We start from the raw sequence: 18,317 nt of genomic DNA, 5'->3' as shown, positions 1-18,317 counted from the left end.
TGTTGAGACATTTCTACTTTTCATGCGTCGAAATTTGAGTAACTAAGCGCTTTTTTGGCTGAAATAGTTATTGATTTTGGGGATGTTTTCAGGGTTGGCCGGATTGGACCCAATTGGGTTGGACCCAATGGGTTTTTTTGAAAAAACCCATTAAAAAAAACCCATTATTTAGCCCACTTTTGGGTTTTTTAAAACTTTTTTAGAAGTTTTTAAAAAAAAATTGATTAATTAAAATATTTTCACAATTTAAACTTATTTTTTATTTGTTCTTTACCACAGACAATGGACATAAAAAATGAATTTTGAACATTAATTATAGTATTTCTTAACTCTTGATGCATTAAAAAAATACTTTAAAAAAAAATCGTAGTAATTACAAACAAACAATAGATTTTATCACTTGAGAAGTAACTTTGCCTTAACTGTTGGTAATCATGGGAAACTAAAAAATCTGAAACTTTGCCATTCTTGGGTTTTGTCGTCTTTTATACTTTTCTTCAGAAAACGCTGAATTTTAACTAGTTTTCCAGCTTTTTTTACCCCCAAGACAATTTTTGTGCTTTGTCCATATACTTACGCTACAATATGTTACAAGTACCCCACATTGTCCCTAAAAAAAGAGCAAAAAACCCACATTTCTTTTAAAAACCTAGCTTTAGTTGGGTTTTATTTAAAAAAACCCAAAAAACCCTGGGTCCATGGGCTTTTTTAAAAAAACCCAGGTTTTTGCCAACCCTGGATGTTTTCCGCTTTAAACATCGCAATTTGAATCGCTTTGCTCTTTTTTAGCAGAGTATGAGAAAAGTTTTTGTTCGATGAAATGCATGTTGGAAAATAGCTTTTATTCATTGGTGATCTGTTATAGTAATTTGTCAATTTAAGGATTTTAAATACCTTCTAGTAATATTTCTTTGTGTAGAAAAACTTTCTAGTTTCTGGTATTTTTGAATTAAATATTCGCGATGTTTTTTGCTGTGGTTTTATGTTGTTTTTATATATATTGTGTTCTAAAGTGCTTTGATCATGTTTTTTTATCTGATTTTTTCCTGTTGGCGCTAAAAAAGCATCGCTAAGAACGATGTATGACATATGTTGTCATAAATCGTTTTCTTGGCGACGCTTTCTTGGCGCCAACAGGAAAAAGTCGCCAAGGGTGGGGTATACCACATCAGTTCCCTTTTCATAATTTAAAAAAGAAACAAACCTACCATTGCGGTAGGCTTTCCTGCGTTGACCCTGTCCGCTGCAGACTGTAACTGAGCAGAAACTCCACTGAGAGTGATGTGGCGAAGTATGGAGCCATGCTTTCTGAACAGTGGGCTTTTTTTCTCTTTCTGAAGAGAAAACCTAGAAAAAGCAATATAGATTGAATCACATAGAGCATTGTCTCGTGGAGCTTAAAAACATAGTCAAGGCTATCAAGCTGCAGATTCGGACCGATTTTGGGGTAACAGAGTCGGTTTACTTTTAGTGCACAAAGCTATTTATTCAACTTAGTAAGTCTAACATCTAGCTTACAAATATTACATATAAGCTACTAAGTACCTGGACGACCGAGCCTCGCTCGGCTTTAAAAGAATTATTTTTTTGTCGACTCGTGTTTTTTTAGGGTTCAATACTTTTCCAAATATACTTGAAAAGCTTCACGTTAACAAAATATTAAGCACTCGACCTTCTTATAACATTTAAGTATCAAACAAAGAAGATTTTGAATGTAATTAAATCAACATTTTGTTTTAAACTATCTGTTACATTTGTTTCCGCTATACAATTTTCTTGTCGGTAATTAAAACATTTTGACCTTAGTTTTGCTACGGTGAAATCGGTTTTTAACCGAATACTTCCTTTCATACTATGATGCGTTTCACGATTTTATCCCAATCGCGATTTTCTTTTTGAATAAGTACTTTTAGTGTAGTTGGTCACTTTACGCCAGAAAATGCTACATACAGCAGGATATCCATCAAAACTGATGATCCACAAACCATTCCAATAAATGATGACAACTGTCTTAACAGAACATCAAGTCTCTAGACATATGTTTTTTCGAAATAAAATTTAGATTCGTGATTTAAAAAAAACATATAAAACTATTTGATGTGTAAAAAAGGATATAAGTAAAATAAAATAAGACGGTCAAGCAATAGTTTTGCTTTAAAAAAAAAACCTTACATCGACTTACATAGTGCTTTTGAATTTGTTTTTGTTTGAAAGTGTGATTGAAATGAGCCAAAGTGGCTAATATCAGCCAAGCCTGGCAACCCTAAGCAAGTATAAAATTTTAAAGCGAGAAGAGACATATTTTCATTGTTATGGTTGCAAATCGTCTGCCCGATGCGTCAATTCACAGTTTACTTCAAGGCTTAACTTAATTAGACTTTATATTAAAAAAATGTTTTTTTTTGTAAAAAATCGCGTTTTTACAGAAAAAACACTGATGTAGATGAACTTAGAATGCTAAACTACAATTAAATCCAAAATTTCACCCAAATCGTTAGAGCCGTTTCCGAGATAAGAAATATATACATACCCACGAGAATTGCTCGTTTAAAAGATATAAGATGAGAGCAGAAGCTACTAATGTGTAGCAAGACTTTTAACAGAAATTTTTTTTTAAAATCTAGAGTAGTCACATATTTTTGTTGTTAAATGTTAATTGTAAGCTATTTAAGGGGGTATTCTCGTCTAGAGGCTTAACTTTAAGGTGATTTTACAGGCGTAATAGATTAAAAAAAACAGCAGCTAATTTCACTATCCATTTTTATTAGTTTTTTTATTAATACTTTAAAAGTATAAAAATGAATAATAGTTGAAAAAAAAAATTCAAAATTGCAGTTGGAGGAGGCTGGCAAAGTGGGGACTCTAAAAAAAGGGGGGGGGGGATCTCCTGGTTGACGTGATTCCAAACCTCTAGGTGATCTGAAACGTAAAGCCAAGGTTAATTTTTATTAAACAAGGAGGTAGAATTGTTCGGACGTAGCCGATTTGAATTTTTTTTTTCACAAAATGGCGCCTTTATGAAAAAAAAAGGTCTTTTCTTTTTGGCTTCTTTTTGAACTTTGGTATTTTTTCAAAAATAATAAAAAACAAAAATCTCAAAAACCCCTACGTGGGGACAATTTTGATAGTACTAAGAAAGTCTGTTCCAAATTTCAAGTAAATCGGTGCTTTAGAACTTAAGATATCTTGTCAACCATATCGATAAAACTAGTTTCGAGAAAAACACTTTCCAAGTTTGCAGTCTCATTTCAGCAAAAGAGTTTATTTCAACAAAATTAACTGTAACTTAAAAAATAATTTAAATTTCCATAAATCCTCTTAGAAACTTATTCTTAAAGGTCTAAACTCTGAGAATATGAAGGGGGGGAAAATCGATTTTTTTGAATTTCTAGACTATAATCAGGGCTGGCAAGTTCTGCCGGGGCGGTTAAAACTACTGGTAGAAACCGGTTAAAACCGGCATGGCAAAAACCACTTTCTGCCGCATTTTCGGCAGAAACTGGCAAAAACTCTCAAAATGGCAAAAAAAAAAATATTGCCAGACAGTAGAAAATGCATGGAAAAAATAATTGTTAACCAAAGCACAGTTTAATTTACAATATTACCACAATTCAGAATCAAATGTTACATTGTTTGGACCCATCAGTTGCTTTACGGAAAAGGTGGTTCCAAAAATCTAAATAGTTTCTCAATTTAATATGCACGAATGAGAAACTTTAGAATATTCTTGCAACAGAAGAGCTAGCAGGCAATGCATCAAGGAACAAGCAATATTCATAAAACTTTCAAATAGTATATATTTTTTAAACTGGTCCATCATGTAGTAACTAGGGTAGTGGTAAAAATTTGACTGGAAAAATGAGTTTCGAGAAGTGGGGCCAATTTGTTTTGCAAAGCTGTGATATTAGGTACAAAATCTATGTTAATATTGGCAAGTAAAATTTTGGCACTTTCTTCTAGAAGCACGTGATAATTTCGATCACAAACAATTTAGATGAAGCATATAAGTGAGCAAATTAAAATCAGAAATGCCTTTTAATTCTGTATGTCACTCTTCTATCCTAAGAACCCATATGACTTTCGTCCTTTGTTAGATTAATCCAAATATTACGAGCATCAGCAATTGAAAAGTTCCCTTTCTGAACTAAATCAAGGGCACTAGCATAACATTTTTTTTTAAATATTTTTGAAATGAAGTTAAATTTTTTTGTTTACCTAAACAAATATCATTTAATAATTACTTTAGTTTTTTTAAGACGATTTTAAGTTTTTGCCACTTTCTGCCGGTTTTGACCAGTTATAACCAGTTTCTGTCACTGGCATGGCAAAACTAGTTTCTGCCGGCAGAAAGCCAACCCTGACTATAATACCCTTAAGGTATCCGACTACGTTGAAAAGGCGATTTTCGACCAAAATTCACTTTTTCTCAAAATAGTTTTATTCAACAGCCCCATTCTTTAAGATTATGAAACATTTTGGTTTTATAATCTACGCAAATTAGAACTCACGTTATAAGCATTTGAATACTAAGCATCAGCAGTATAACGTGTGTTAAGTCGAATCTTTACTTACGTTTTTTGAAGAATGCAATTATTTCTCGATACTGGCTACGGAAAACATGATTTTGCAAATTCTATTCAGTATTCAAGCATGAAATTTGGCATGCCTGTCTTGTAAGTACTTGTGAGTGGAATAGACCACATATTATGTAAATGGTGAAATATTTTTTGATTTATAGCTTTTTTACCGAAAAAAGGTGACAAATTTTTGAGAAATTTCTGGATAAAGTCACGGAATTTGTCATAAACCTTAAATTCTTGAAATATTTCTTAACCTGCAGTCTGTTTCATGTGTAATATTTATACATGTGAAAAAATCTAAGCAAATTGTTTATAGCTAGTTAATTTTTATTAATACAGTGTTTCTCCTAACTGGTAATTTTCAGTCATTTTTGCCAAAAAATCACCCATTTAAAAAAAATTATTGATATTATGGTTTTATTTTTAAGCAAAATACATGTTTTAAGATCATTCTGCTTCTAAAAAAACATTAATACTATTTCATAATATGTTTTTAAAAAAAACTGCTTTGAACCTAGTTGGATACCTTAAAGCAAAAATGTAGATAAATAAAAACATTGTATAATAAATGTTCGTACTTCCTTTCCCTTCTTGTATGCGATTCAATGCTGTCAATGGACGTTGTTTCAGAGGCTTCCTGAAAATATCCAAGTTGGTGGGAAAACTCTTCATCGCTTAACGATACATCATCCACCTAATAATAATACAAATATTACTTTCAAAAACTCAAAGAAAATCAATAGCAAATATTCTACATTCACTGCGTGCGTGTGTGTAAAAAACATACATGTTCCCAACTTAATTTATTTACTTACTTCATTTAATATACTTTCTAGCGTTGGAGGCGTGTCAATGACAGGTAAATCAAATTCTTTATCATCTAACTGAAATTACATGAGATATTTTTGTAAACATACAAAATCAACATTTTCTATAGCAAAATTACTAAGTCAGTATGAAATTGATATATTTTAACCAAATAAACAATTTAAACACAAGATAAGTGGCACCTCCTCAATGTCGAAATTTAAGTCCCCTAGGGTACATGGCGGTATTTCTTGCCGAGGTATTCTTGTCGGAGTGCCAAATTCTTCCGTCATTTTTCATAACGAAAGAAGGGAATTGAGATTTAAATTTCAAATGTTAACTGTAGTTCCATGTTTTATATCCGCTTCTCGATAAACACATCAACAGCATGAGCAAACGGAAAACGAAAACAAATCTGGTAGAGTGCTTGTTGCCAAACCGTTATTAATTATTCGTTAAGCAAATAATGCTCGTGAAAAATCTTCATTAAAATTACTTGTGTGGCAATCTTTAGCTTAAACGAAAATTTTCATGCCTTTCCTTTCTTTCTTTTATGTTTTCTTGATTCTGTAAGCTTAACCTGATCTTTTCCGATTCCGATTCCGAGTCACAACTGACTAAAACTGTATTTATATCGAGGACTGCATACTAAGTGCCTTGCCTCCATGATTTTTACACCGATAGATAGCAGCACCATCACCGGAAAGTAACGAGCTCAACCGGAAGCCACCGGTTAGTTAATCACGTGACAGCTAATGATCACGTGCTCCAATCAACCAATCAACTGCTTAGAATGGTAACCGCTGTGGTAACCGATTGATCATAGAACGCTTCGGTTAGTAACCAGTTACTTACCGGTCGACCGGTGAGTTTCGTTGCACGCAACCTTAATGAGAATTTAGAACTAGTCCAGGAGCTAATAGCTACCTGGTGCTAGCACCCCCAGAGGTATCGTTTCACTTGGAGGACATTGAGACCACGAGCCTATTTAACGTCGCTCAATCCCCTTTAATGACGACGGTGGGTCTTCGACCATCGAGGTTCGAACCAAGGACCCTCCGGCCCCGAATCTGACACTCTACCGATCGGGCTACCACGACCCTAAACAAAATCTAACCATCAAATAAAGAGGCTCCATACTATTGCCATATCATTGACAAAATAGTAAATCAGCCCGATCGGTATAGTGTCGGATTCGGGGCCGGAGGGTCCTGAGTTCGAACCTCGATGGTCGAAGACCCACCGTCGTCATTAAAGGGGATTGGGCGACGTTAAATATGCTCGTGGTCTCCATGTCCTCCAAGTGAAACGATACCTCTGGGGGTGCTAGCACCAGGTAGCTATTAGCTCCTGGTCTAGTTCTAAATTCTCATTAACTGTTCGATCCGGTGATGGTGCTGCCATCTATCGGTACATAAAATAATGGAGGCAAGGACCTTAGTATGCAGTCCTCGACATAAATACAGTTGAATTCAGTTGTGACTCTGAATAGGAATAGGAATAGATAGGAAACTCCAAGTGAAACGATACCTCTGGGGGTGCTAGCACCAGGTAGCCATTAGCTCCTGGACTAGTTCTAAATTCTCATCAACTGTTCGATCCGGTGATGGTGCTGCCTACTATCGGTACATAAAATAATGGAGGCAAGGCACTTAGTATGCAGTCCTCGACATAAATACAGTTGCACTATTTTGTCAGTGATTTGGCAATAGTATGGAGCCTCTCTATTTGATGGTTTGATTTTGTTTGTTTTGCCCGCTATTCCCGTCACGAAAAGTTTTTTATTTTACCATATTGCGTCAGTTTCAGCTGTGTTTTCATGAACATTTATTACCATAAATGATGACTGAATGAAATCATTGCCCTCTGCGACCATGAAGTTTTATTCACCTTATGGGGTAAGTTATTAAGCGTAGCATTTTCCTCGAGTGTTAACCGAAGGAAAAAGTTGGTAATATTGTTTTGCTACAAAAATCCTATTTCTTTCCGCTCAATAATTAATACGAATTTAATTTAGTTTAATGTTGCAAGTTCAGGGGTGATTGTGTTCCTGTATTTTACCGAATTTCCGGTATCTTCGGACGTATTTCCGGTACTTTTATGTCCGAAAATACCGGAATTATGTTTTTTTTTTTTGTTATGCTTTTATCTCCCTACCTCCGCAATTTTTTAAAAATTATATAATACTCATCAAATATACCTGCAAGTGCCTTAAGATGGACACCTACCCCTTAAGATGTACAAATGTCAAGATAATTTGTATAACACCAACTCGTAACTTTGTAATCCATTAAAAATTTAATCAAATGTACACACAATATTTTGACTCAGAACTATTTAATACTATGGCAAAGGTGCACTTAATAGGGACCACCAAAGATTTCCCCCCCCCCCCCCCGTTCTCGCTTTGAAGCTTTCAGGTATTTTTTGATGAACTCACAATCACCCCTGGTTGCAAGCACGAATTTTTCAATGTGTTCTCTAAGTTTCGTTTCTGATAAATTGTGTCATTTACATTTTCTTTAAAACAGAATTTTAATGGCTAAAAGATTGGAAAATAATGGCCATTTATGATGGAACATGACAAAAGTCTAGACTCGGTGACTGATAAAAATCGTACAGGACCGGATGAAAATGCCTCCCGCTCTGCTTTTACTCTTTCCGACAAAAGTAAGGTTTTCTTGTCATTCATTAATTTAATTGTGTAATCCAAGTTGTAAAAGGTTTTTGCCCTCCAAACCAAAAAGCAGCCAATAAGACTTATGCTTTCACGCTGTTAGGTCATTTGACATTTGCTTGAGCATGTGCTAAGAAACCTGCAGGAAGCATATGGGCTCTACCCATATCTGCTTTAAGTGCCGTACAGTAAATATCCTGGTACATAAGACAACACCTTAAACAGACCAAAATTAGGTTCGCTTCGCGGCCCTTCACAACATTTCACATCTTAAAAGTGGCCCCATTCACTAAATTCCGCATCGTAAAAGCAGCCCTATGCACTGTTACGCAGCAGACACCTGGTATTTAAAATGTGTTTGAATGCATCACTTTCTTTTATGAAAGAGAAGAACTTCAAGCGTCTTATTTAATGTATTTCATCATTTGCTCTTATTATACTCGTTAGGGCTTTCTCAATATGGGCAGTTCTCAAAAGGTGGGAGCAAACACAGACCTCAACTTTGAAGCTTCAACACCAAATAACTTTCATTTTAATCGACTCAAAAATTTTTGAGTTAAATAATAATACTGTATAGAGACAAGAATTGACATAAAGTATGGAAAAAATGCTCTTCAAATACCCTTTAAACAATATTTTCTTTGCTAAAAGGCACAATTTTGGACTTTCAAAACGTTAACTGAGCAAATGTATCATCAAAAAATATATTTTTTTAATTATTTCCAAACGTTTTGAAACAAAATTAATGGTATAAATCTCAAACTGAATATTTTTTTGATAATATTTTCTACAAATTAAAAAAATAAAGACAGATTATTTATTGTGTAAAAAATTTTAGAAAAAAAGGAAGTTGGCAGTTTCATGTATGTCCAAAAGTTACGATCTTGACAATGCTATTATTTGAGTACTAAATGTATGATTTATATGTTTTAAAGGTATTTTTTGATCCCCAAAATCAACTGTTGATCATTTTATATGTTTTTATGCAGTATCTTTGAAGCAAAATCATTTTTCTTAAGCATATATGTGAGATGTCCAAATTACATTACGATCTAGATGCCGATAATTTTGTCGATTTATTCAATATTATAATATGATCTTCTGTCTTGTAACCTTAATAAAAAAGGCTATTATAATGTTAATTTCTTTAATCCATTGGTATTTTGCACAATTAATATGTTATGCATTAAACATTACATAAATAACAGTAGAAACTCAAGTTATGATCGTAACGAATAGTAAAGAAAGGCGGCAAAAATCGCCAAGCAAACCCCGATTGGCGACAACTCACAGCGTACGATAAGCAAAGGGTTACCAGAGCAGAATTCAGATTTTCGCCAACAGCGCTGGTTTTGGCGACTGTATCACCTGCGCTGACAAAATGTATGGTTTTCTTTTTCGGATTCTAAGAAACCATAACAAAATTTTATTATTTTAAGGCCAGTATATAAGGTCATTCATGTACTTCATAAATCCTCTATTTTTCATTGCAGAATTTAAAAATAGATAAAATTTTCATTGGAAAAGTTCAAAAAATGAAATTTACATTATGATGATATCCAAAATCTGTTACCTACTGGACAAGTGTATGTCCAAAAACTGTTACCTACAGACCGATCATTAAATTTGTTATTTATTAATATTTATAGATACCTGCTGTCTTTTTATGTTTGTGTATGATGTTCTAGGTCTACATGCTATGCAATAAAAGCAAAATTGATTTCAAATTCCAAAATTTTAAAAATGGCTCAAAAGCAACGTTTTTGTTCCCACCTTTTGAGAACTACCCATATATAGTATGTTAACTAAAAATGCTCTTATATTAAGTTTTGCCAGAAAAAGAAGGCAAATTAATGAAAGTTTCTTTTTATCAAAAGTAAAGTAAGTTCAAAAGTATTTTAGTTTTCACAAATTGCCACCCAAGAAATAAAACCTGGATCAACCCCTGATAAACTATGGAGAGATTATGCCTACATCAATAGTTTGACTCATTTGCTATGCAGTGACACAACAATACGAATTTTCGGCTTCGGCCAAATACTGTACAAAAATTAGACATGCATTGAAAGTTTTCTATATTTTTTTCATTTGTGCTTATCCTGTTTGATGGGCAATTTAAATGAAATTTTGTTTTGTTTGCATCGCCACTTTTAATTGATCGTGATATGTTTGACTGATTACAGAAAAATTAGTTTTAAGCAGGGTTGGCAAGGTTTTGGACACTACGGTAAAAACCCTGGTTTTTACCGTCCTGTCCAAAAGTGTCCAAAACTATGTTTTTAGAATAATTGTATTTTGTAAAAAAAACATTAAAAATAGAATAAAATGTATTAAAGTGATGCTTTATATTGAACATTTATTCAATAAGAACATTCAACTTATTGGTGCAGCTGATTTTAATCTAGTTACTAGGAAGTTGAATTCTTGATTACAATTTCAATTTGTATGCATGAGTCTATTTTATTTTTTATTTATTATTTTTTTGATAATAGTAACCAAAATTCCCTATGTTTATGCATGTGTGCAAATGAAAGCAGGATTGGCAAGGTTTTTACCATCCTGTCCAAAACCCTTGTGTCCGAAAGTGTCCAAAACTATTTTTTGAGAAACTATATTTTGTGAGAAAATATCAAAAACAGAACAAAATGTGTCAAAACTATTTTTTGGACTATTTAATACATTTATTCAATGTGGATGTTCAAGTATAAATATGTACTTAACTAATTAGGGGCCAATCCAGGATTTTTTTTCTCACTAACTATTTTTGCATTACTATTCTATTTTTGTAAACGTTTTTTAGCATTAATTTTGTGATTTTTAAAAGCACAGCCTAATTTTTTTAAAATAAAACCTAGCTTAAACATTAGTTTGAAAAGTGAAAATCTACAATTATTTCTAACAGGGGTTTTTTTGGGGGGGGGGGGGGCTAAAAACCTAAGACCAAGGAAAGATACCATTGTATCTCAGCTCATTGGGCTTTGTACTGTGTAGAATTCAGGAAATCATCAGAAAAACGGCTCTCGAAACTGACGCTAAAAGATTGCGTGGATGCGATTTGGGGAAAAACAACTGAAAATGAGTTAAAATGCTTTGGAAAAGTTATTACCTAATCATTTTGGCATTTTATTTTATGTGTACTGTGTTTTAAAAAGAAAACAAGTTTTCTATTTTAAAATGCATATTTTTGTGAAACTTTCCATTTTTTAATATTGTTTGGTGACTGTGCTGAGTTTCGAAGTTTGTTTTATGTAGCTGCTGATTTTATTACCGTATTTTCCTGCGTACAATCTGCGGATTATCTGCTAAAAAAGGCAAAGTTTATGAGGTGCGATTATAGGCAGCCGCGGATTATCTGTGATTTTTCCCCCTTAACACCAATGCATTAAACCCCAATATTTTTACTGTAGGATTCACCGATCAAGACTTTACGTCGGCTGAATGTTGTCTATTTAACGAAGCATGCATGTTCTTCATCGCTGCCTGCCTGTATGTTGGTTATTTTACGTTGCTTGAATGTTCCTCTTGGCGATTCAGGTCATGAAAGTCTCTCTGTCCGGATATCTGTCTGTCAAGATCTCTTTCTGTCAGGATTTCTGTGACGCGCATAGCGTCTGGACTGTTCGGCCGATTTTCATGAAATTTGGCACAAAGTTAGTTTGTAGCATAGGGGTGTGCACCTCGAAGCGATTTTTGGAAAATTCGATATGGTTCTTTTCCTATTCCAATTTTAAGAACAAAATTATCATAAGATGGACGAGTAAATTACGAAATTATCATAACGTGGAACCGTAACATGGGTACAAGCCAATTGGCGAGAAAATTCACCATACATTATTTGTAAATATACAGGCGAACCAAAAGACCTTTAATTTTTCTATTACAGGCAAAGCCGTGCGGGTACCACTAGTGTAAAATAAGCAAGATTACAGTGAAATAGGTAGCCATTTGCACAAGATTAGACCGTGTGCTTCTTTGTCTTGACTCTTTGTTTTTCAAGTAATTGGCGTACTATAATCAAGATTTCAAGAAGAAATCATTATATTTCAGATTAATTTTGATTATGCCTTCAAAGTAATTACTTTTTGACGTTTTTAGTTTAGTTGCTGAAACGGTATGTTAAATTCAAACTTTATTTTTTTTACATTGTATTATCTGTAGATTATATGCCGTGGCGGATTATGCAAAGCTTTTTCTTACTTCAGACCGATTTTAGGACCTGCGGATTATAGGCTGCCTGTGGATAATATACAGGAAAATACGGTGCTAATAAGAAATAACAAAGTCAAATAGCACAAATTGTGTATTACTGAAGACAAGTGTGCAAATAATGTGTTGAAAATGAATTTACATGTACGTAAAAAATTACTTTTCTTAAGAAATAGAGACGTACCGAGTACTCGGTAACTACTCGGTACTCAGCCTGCTCGGCCAATACCGAGTAGTTGCAAAAAATTGAATTTCGACCAAGACAGATATTAAAATTTATAAAAAAGCTCAAGCATGTATAATGTTCATAATGTTCTGCAATCATTTACAATTCAAATTTACAAGTCAAATTTAAATTTTGAGAATAATGAAGTTTGCTTCAATGGAATAAATCTTTATTTTAATGTCCCCAAAGTTAATAAAACTTATTTATTAAAAATTGTGCCAAAAAAGTAAGTATAGGAATATAAAAATATGGAATTTTTATATTAAAAATGGATATTTTGCTACATACAAAAATTAGTTATAAGAAATATAAAAATACCTTTGCTGAAAAAATAAAAGGAAATAAATCAATGTTAAAAGCACAGTGCAGACACGTGTTTTGGCATTACAGGGAATTCCTTTTTCAGTGCACAAAATGTTAGCTCGTGGATTTAAAGGCATCCGACAAAAGTCGTTTTTTGTCAAAAGTCTTTACATTCTTTAGCTCACATTTTATGCACTGAAAAAGACGTTCCTTGTAACGCAAAAACACGTGTCTGCAGCAGGGTTGTAGTTTTGGCCGGACAAAACCTATTTTGGCCATGCCACTAGCAAAAACTGGATATAACCGCCATAGAGCTGGCCAAAACTGTATTGTATAAAAGCACACTAATATGTATAATGTTGCACATTAAATAATTCGTAGTTAAATTTCAGCAGGAATTTAGTTTTGAAAACTATTATATGGACAAGGAGGTCTATACTACTATTCCAATAAGTTCAAAATTCATCACATGTGTATCAGTGGTTCTTCTTAAAACATAATTGGTAATTGGTAACTCGGCCGAGTACTCGGTAACTCGGCCGAGTAATGAAAGGCCGAGTACTCGTTACTCGGCCAAGTAATGAAAGGCCGAGGTACTCGGCTACTCGGTACGTCTCTATTAAGAAACATACCTGTACAAATAGTATTTTTACCATTTAAAATCATCATTCTCGGGTTATAATACCAAAAAATTCATTTGATTTCAGTGTTAAGTGTGAAAAATATCATCGTTATTTATTCACATATTTATTTTTATAGAGTTTTATGAATCGATTAAAAAGAAACTGCTCAACCAATCACATTCAAAGCAAACATCCGATGAATCGGATATCTCTAATTCAAAATCCTCATTATGCACGGAACGTACGGAGGAGAGTAATGTTAATAACTTATCTAATTTCTTTTCTAAACTAAGTAAGTAAAAAAGGAATAAGTATTTACCCAGTCATATATTTCATACTTTTATAAATATTTTATGTACTATTTTGCAATTATTTAATTTTTTATTTGGTTTATTTATTTATTTATTTTTAGTTTAAAATCACTATTGGAGGAAAAGCCTGTAGTTTGTAAACATGCATCTCCTCATATTTTCTTCCATAATTTTTTTAACATAATGATTTCATTGTTGGTTTCATTTCTTTCTTTTTATTAATTTTTCATTATTACATTAAAATATATTTTTAGAGAAATTCTAACGATGTGTATAGTAAAATTTTCAGTTATGTAGTAACTATTAACCCCTTAACTGCCCTGGGCATTTATATGTACCCCTTTTAAAACAGGGTTCAAAAATATGATATTTTCTAAAATATCAAAAATATCCGATATTTTGATATGTATCTAATATTTTCAATCAGCAGAAACTAACGTCTTCAAAATCGTAAATGCATCCTCAAATCACTCTTAAATTACAATTACACTATGTAGACTTAAAATTAATGTTTTTTTTTTTTCATTTTTTTATCTAATATTTCATTTTACATTTTTATCTTTTTTAATGGAGTTAATTTAGCATTCGCTGTTTCCATCATTTTTCTACTGCTAGCTACTTTTACAATAATATGATTCAGAAATAAACAATATGAATTAGTCGGTGCACAGTCATAAGGCATTTTCTTTTTTCTGAGCAGTGTTTAAAATTCAACCAGGCACTTTTAATATGAATTACATTTTTTACATTGCTAAGATATTTATGAACATAAAATAAAAAGGAATATTATATTGCTTTGTTATATTAATGATGTATTAATGCATCATACAAATATAGTGCATAACGTTTTGATCATTTTTAATAATAAATGAACAATATTACTATGATTAATTCAATTTTCATATTAAAAATATTGTAGTTGAAAAAATAAGTATGATTTTAAAAATAAATATGAATATAATTATTTATATATATATAAAATTTTTTTTTTATTTTGGGAAATTGAAGAGTTTTTCAATTACAAAACTTGCTTTTGTTTCCCTCCTAATGCATCAAAAACTAAGTGTGCCTATTAAAAAAAATCAGTGTAACTGGGGAGTGAATCTTTTCCTCGGCAGGTAAGGGGTTGAATTTTCCAACCAAACTAAGTGTTCAATATGTTGATTATTTTTTGTTAATTTGTGCTATTTTGCTTTGTTTTGTAAAATATACTTTAGATTGTAAGTTATCTTCATTCTGAAATGCATATATAATTATTATTGTCACTTCTGATCACTCATTAGTCACTTTCTTTTGTGTACTGTTGCAAAGCATAAGAAAAGTCATTTTATTGTTTTTATTAATTCAAATCAAAGTTATCTACAGTTATTAAGGAAGTTTTATTAGTTCTACAAAAATGTACTTCGATTGAACATTACTGTTGCGATAATTCTGTAAAAGCAAACAAATCCAAGTTTCACACATATATTGTATAAAATATACAGTGGAACCTCAATTTTACACATTCTGGATTTCCCTTTTTCAAAAAGTCCACTTTGTAAGTTTTTCTACAAGACTCACACAAGCTATTTTTTTAACATTTCTATTTTTTTGAGATAAAATTGTTTTATAGCTGTTCAAGCCGCTCTGCCATTCCTTTTGTTCCGTCTAATTGCCCTTATTCTGCAAGTGGGATTTCCTCTAATCGTCTGATCTTCCTTCATGACAATGGAGGACTAGAGCTGCTGACACTTTTCTTGAAATTTTTCCAGTAGCTGGACACACCAGGAATTTCTTCGGTATCAGATTTACTACCCTCTTTCAAGGATAATGATGAAAACAAACTAGTATGTTGTGGCCATCACGAAACTTTCTTCTATATCTTTCTTGTGAATTCTGATCAATCCCTATGCTTGAAAAGAATGCAATATTCCCAGCAACAAAAAAAAAAAAAAAAAACTTGACCGTCCGAATTCCTGAATTTCCGCAAAAGCAAAGCAAAGAACGACTTGAAAGTTATTTTAAAAGCCTTGCTTGAATTAATTAGATGTTTTATTTGTTAATAAACATAAAATGGCAACAGTTATTAATTTTAAATCATTGCGATAACATTTCCGATTATCTCCCGAAAATTAAAATCACGTGAAATAAGCAGACGAGAATATTGTAATTTATCTTTCTTATTGTTGCATTTATAAAGCTATTTTTATTAACACAAAAAAAAAATCAGACCCCCATGGAGCGATTGGCACCAAAATTGAAACAACGCCTATTTACAAATAGATTCACATTTATTCCAAATTTCATCCAGAACGTAGCATTACTTCTTGAGAAATGGCACTCACAATGAAAAAAAAGAACATTCGATTGCGCCACCCCCTTTTCAGCTTTTGACACCAAATAAAATGAGCTCTTATACCCACTAAGCGCTACTCGCCGATAAATTTTTCTTTCATTCCGTTCATTATTTCTTGAGATACAGCAGTCACAATGGACGACAAAAAACGTTCTATAGCTCAACACCCGTTTGAGTTATTGACACCAAAATTGAATCAGCACTTGTTCCTGTTAATGGCAGCATATGGTCCAAATTTTGTTTGATTCCGCCAGTTACTTCCTGAGGAATAGCAAGCACGCGTAACTCGAAAAACGTCCCATTGCTCCACCCCCCTTGGAGGAATTCGCGCCAAAAACCAATGGGCGCAAGTTCACATAGGGCCACATATGTGTACCAAATTTCGTTCGATTTCGTGCGGTAGTTTTTGCTGTAGAGCGGCCACAAAGAACTGATCACACACAGATGTGACACACATACACACACACATACACACACACACACAGACAGACAGACAGACATTTTCCAAAAATAGTCGAAATGGACTCAACACACCTCAAAACGTTCGAATCCGTCAAAATTCGAAAATTTGCACGAATCCAATACTTTCTTCTATATATTAGATATAGAAGAAAGTAAAAAGAAATAATCGAGACTATCCCCACAAACTTATCAAGCCGGTCTAAGCATAAAAACTCTGAAACTATTTTTGCTTGTGAATGTTTACGAAGAAGCGAATTTGGAAAAAAATTGTTCGTACATATCGTACTGTAAATGAAATAGTATCTAAAAACAAAAACAAAGAAAAAATTCCAAATTTTTTTCCAGTTTTACATGATAACAGTCACTTTTTATGTTATATTATGTCAATTAAATTTTTATTATTTTCAACGGCCCCAATTTTATGTTTCCCCTCTCGGAATGTTTTTTATCGCTGTCCGACAGAAAACATAAAATCGGAGTTCTACTTTATCTATCCATCTATCTATCTATCTATCTATCTATCTATATATATATATATATATACACAGGGGTGGATTTTTTTTTAAATTTGAATTTGTAAGTAATTAAGAAATACATTCCAGAATTTTTTTTTAATTATAAAAATAAATAATTGTTATAATAATATGTTTCATTCATTTACAGCTTTGACTGACAGTGTTAAATCAGGAAAATCTCCATCTAAAGATAATGATATTGATTTCCAGTCCTTAACACTTTTGGAATCAACACCATTGGCAGATAAATCTCATGCATGTAAAATAGGTAATGAACAGCAGAATTAGAATGTTATTATTCTTTTTAGGAAAAACTCTTTATTAATGTAGTTTTTTTTTCTTTTTTAATGTTTTTAGGCAATTAAGATTACTTATTACTACAGATGGCGTAAGAGTAATCTATTGTCTTTATTACAAAGACACTAGATTATAGAATTGGTCCAACCAATTGCATGACTAAAACTTAAATAATACAGTAGACCCTCGTTTTAGGCGGGGATTACGTCCACGGAAATGGCACGTTAATCGAAACCGTGTAAATTGAAACATAATACTAGTGTTGAAATAGGGGTTTGGTTCCGTAGATAACAAAATACTTCATTCTAGTGATGACTTATTGTATAATAAGTTTAATGTGTACTTATATTGACCTTTATGTACAACATGCTTAAAGAAAACAAATTAAATTCTGTATTCTGTTTATGGAGAAGTAACATGAAAATAATGCACTTCATCATTTCCATGATAGAATCTTCCTTCACTAACAAATCAGAAAGATCATTTCTATTGTCTAGGAATGGCTCAAATTTTTCAATGTGAACAATTTTGATTGTGCGTCATCGATGTCGGTATCTTTGTTGGTTTTTGGCTGCCTTTGTCACTCCTAAAAGCTCTTCTTCCAGTGCAGTGGCGTAGCTAGACCCGACTTTCGGGGGGGGGGTTACTTCTTTTATATATATATATATACATATATATATATATATATATATATATATATATATGTATGTATGTATGTATATATATATATATGTATATATATATATATGTATATATATATATATGTATATATATATATATGTATATATATATATATGTATATATATATATATATATATATATATATATATATATATATATATAATCGCTTGGAATTTTTTCCTTTTCTTCTTTTTTTTTCTTTCTTTTTCTTCTCTCTTCTTTTTCTCTTTTTTTTTTTTTGAGACTAACTTTTCGGGGGGGGGGGGTTTGTCCCCAAAACCCCCCCCCCTTAGC

At 32.5% G+C, this 18,317-nt stretch overlaps 1 protein-coding gene across 1 annotated transcript in view; it reads right to left on the bottom strand.

Annotated features, from left to right (window-relative positions):
* The window catches only part of LOC129233049 (vacuolar protein sorting-associated protein 8 homolog), a gene marked incomplete at its 3' end in the record, with an annotated part of 119,948 nt that extends 114,139 nt beyond the window's left edge, over positions 1-5,809 (bottom strand). The window contains 4 exon segments of the mRNA XM_054867131.1: positions 1,209-1,347; positions 5,159-5,274; positions 5,396-5,464; positions 5,591-5,809. Coding sequence (XP_054723106.1) covers positions 1,209-1,347; positions 5,159-5,274; positions 5,396-5,464; positions 5,591-5,680 — 414 coding nt within the window. The 5' untranslated portion in view covers positions 5,681-5,809.
* Positions 5,810-18,317: the final 12,508 nt, after the last annotated feature.

This window comes from Uloborus diversus, unplaced genomic scaffold, assembly GCF_026930045.1.
Source record: "Uloborus diversus isolate 005 unplaced genomic scaffold, Udiv.v.3.1 scaffold_15, whole genome shotgun sequence".
Taxonomy (NCBI): Eukaryota; Metazoa; Arthropoda; class Arachnida; order Araneae; family Uloboridae; genus Uloborus; species Uloborus diversus.
Note: the sequence above shows the minus strand (reverse complement) of the source record. Positions and strands in the feature narration are given on the sequence as shown.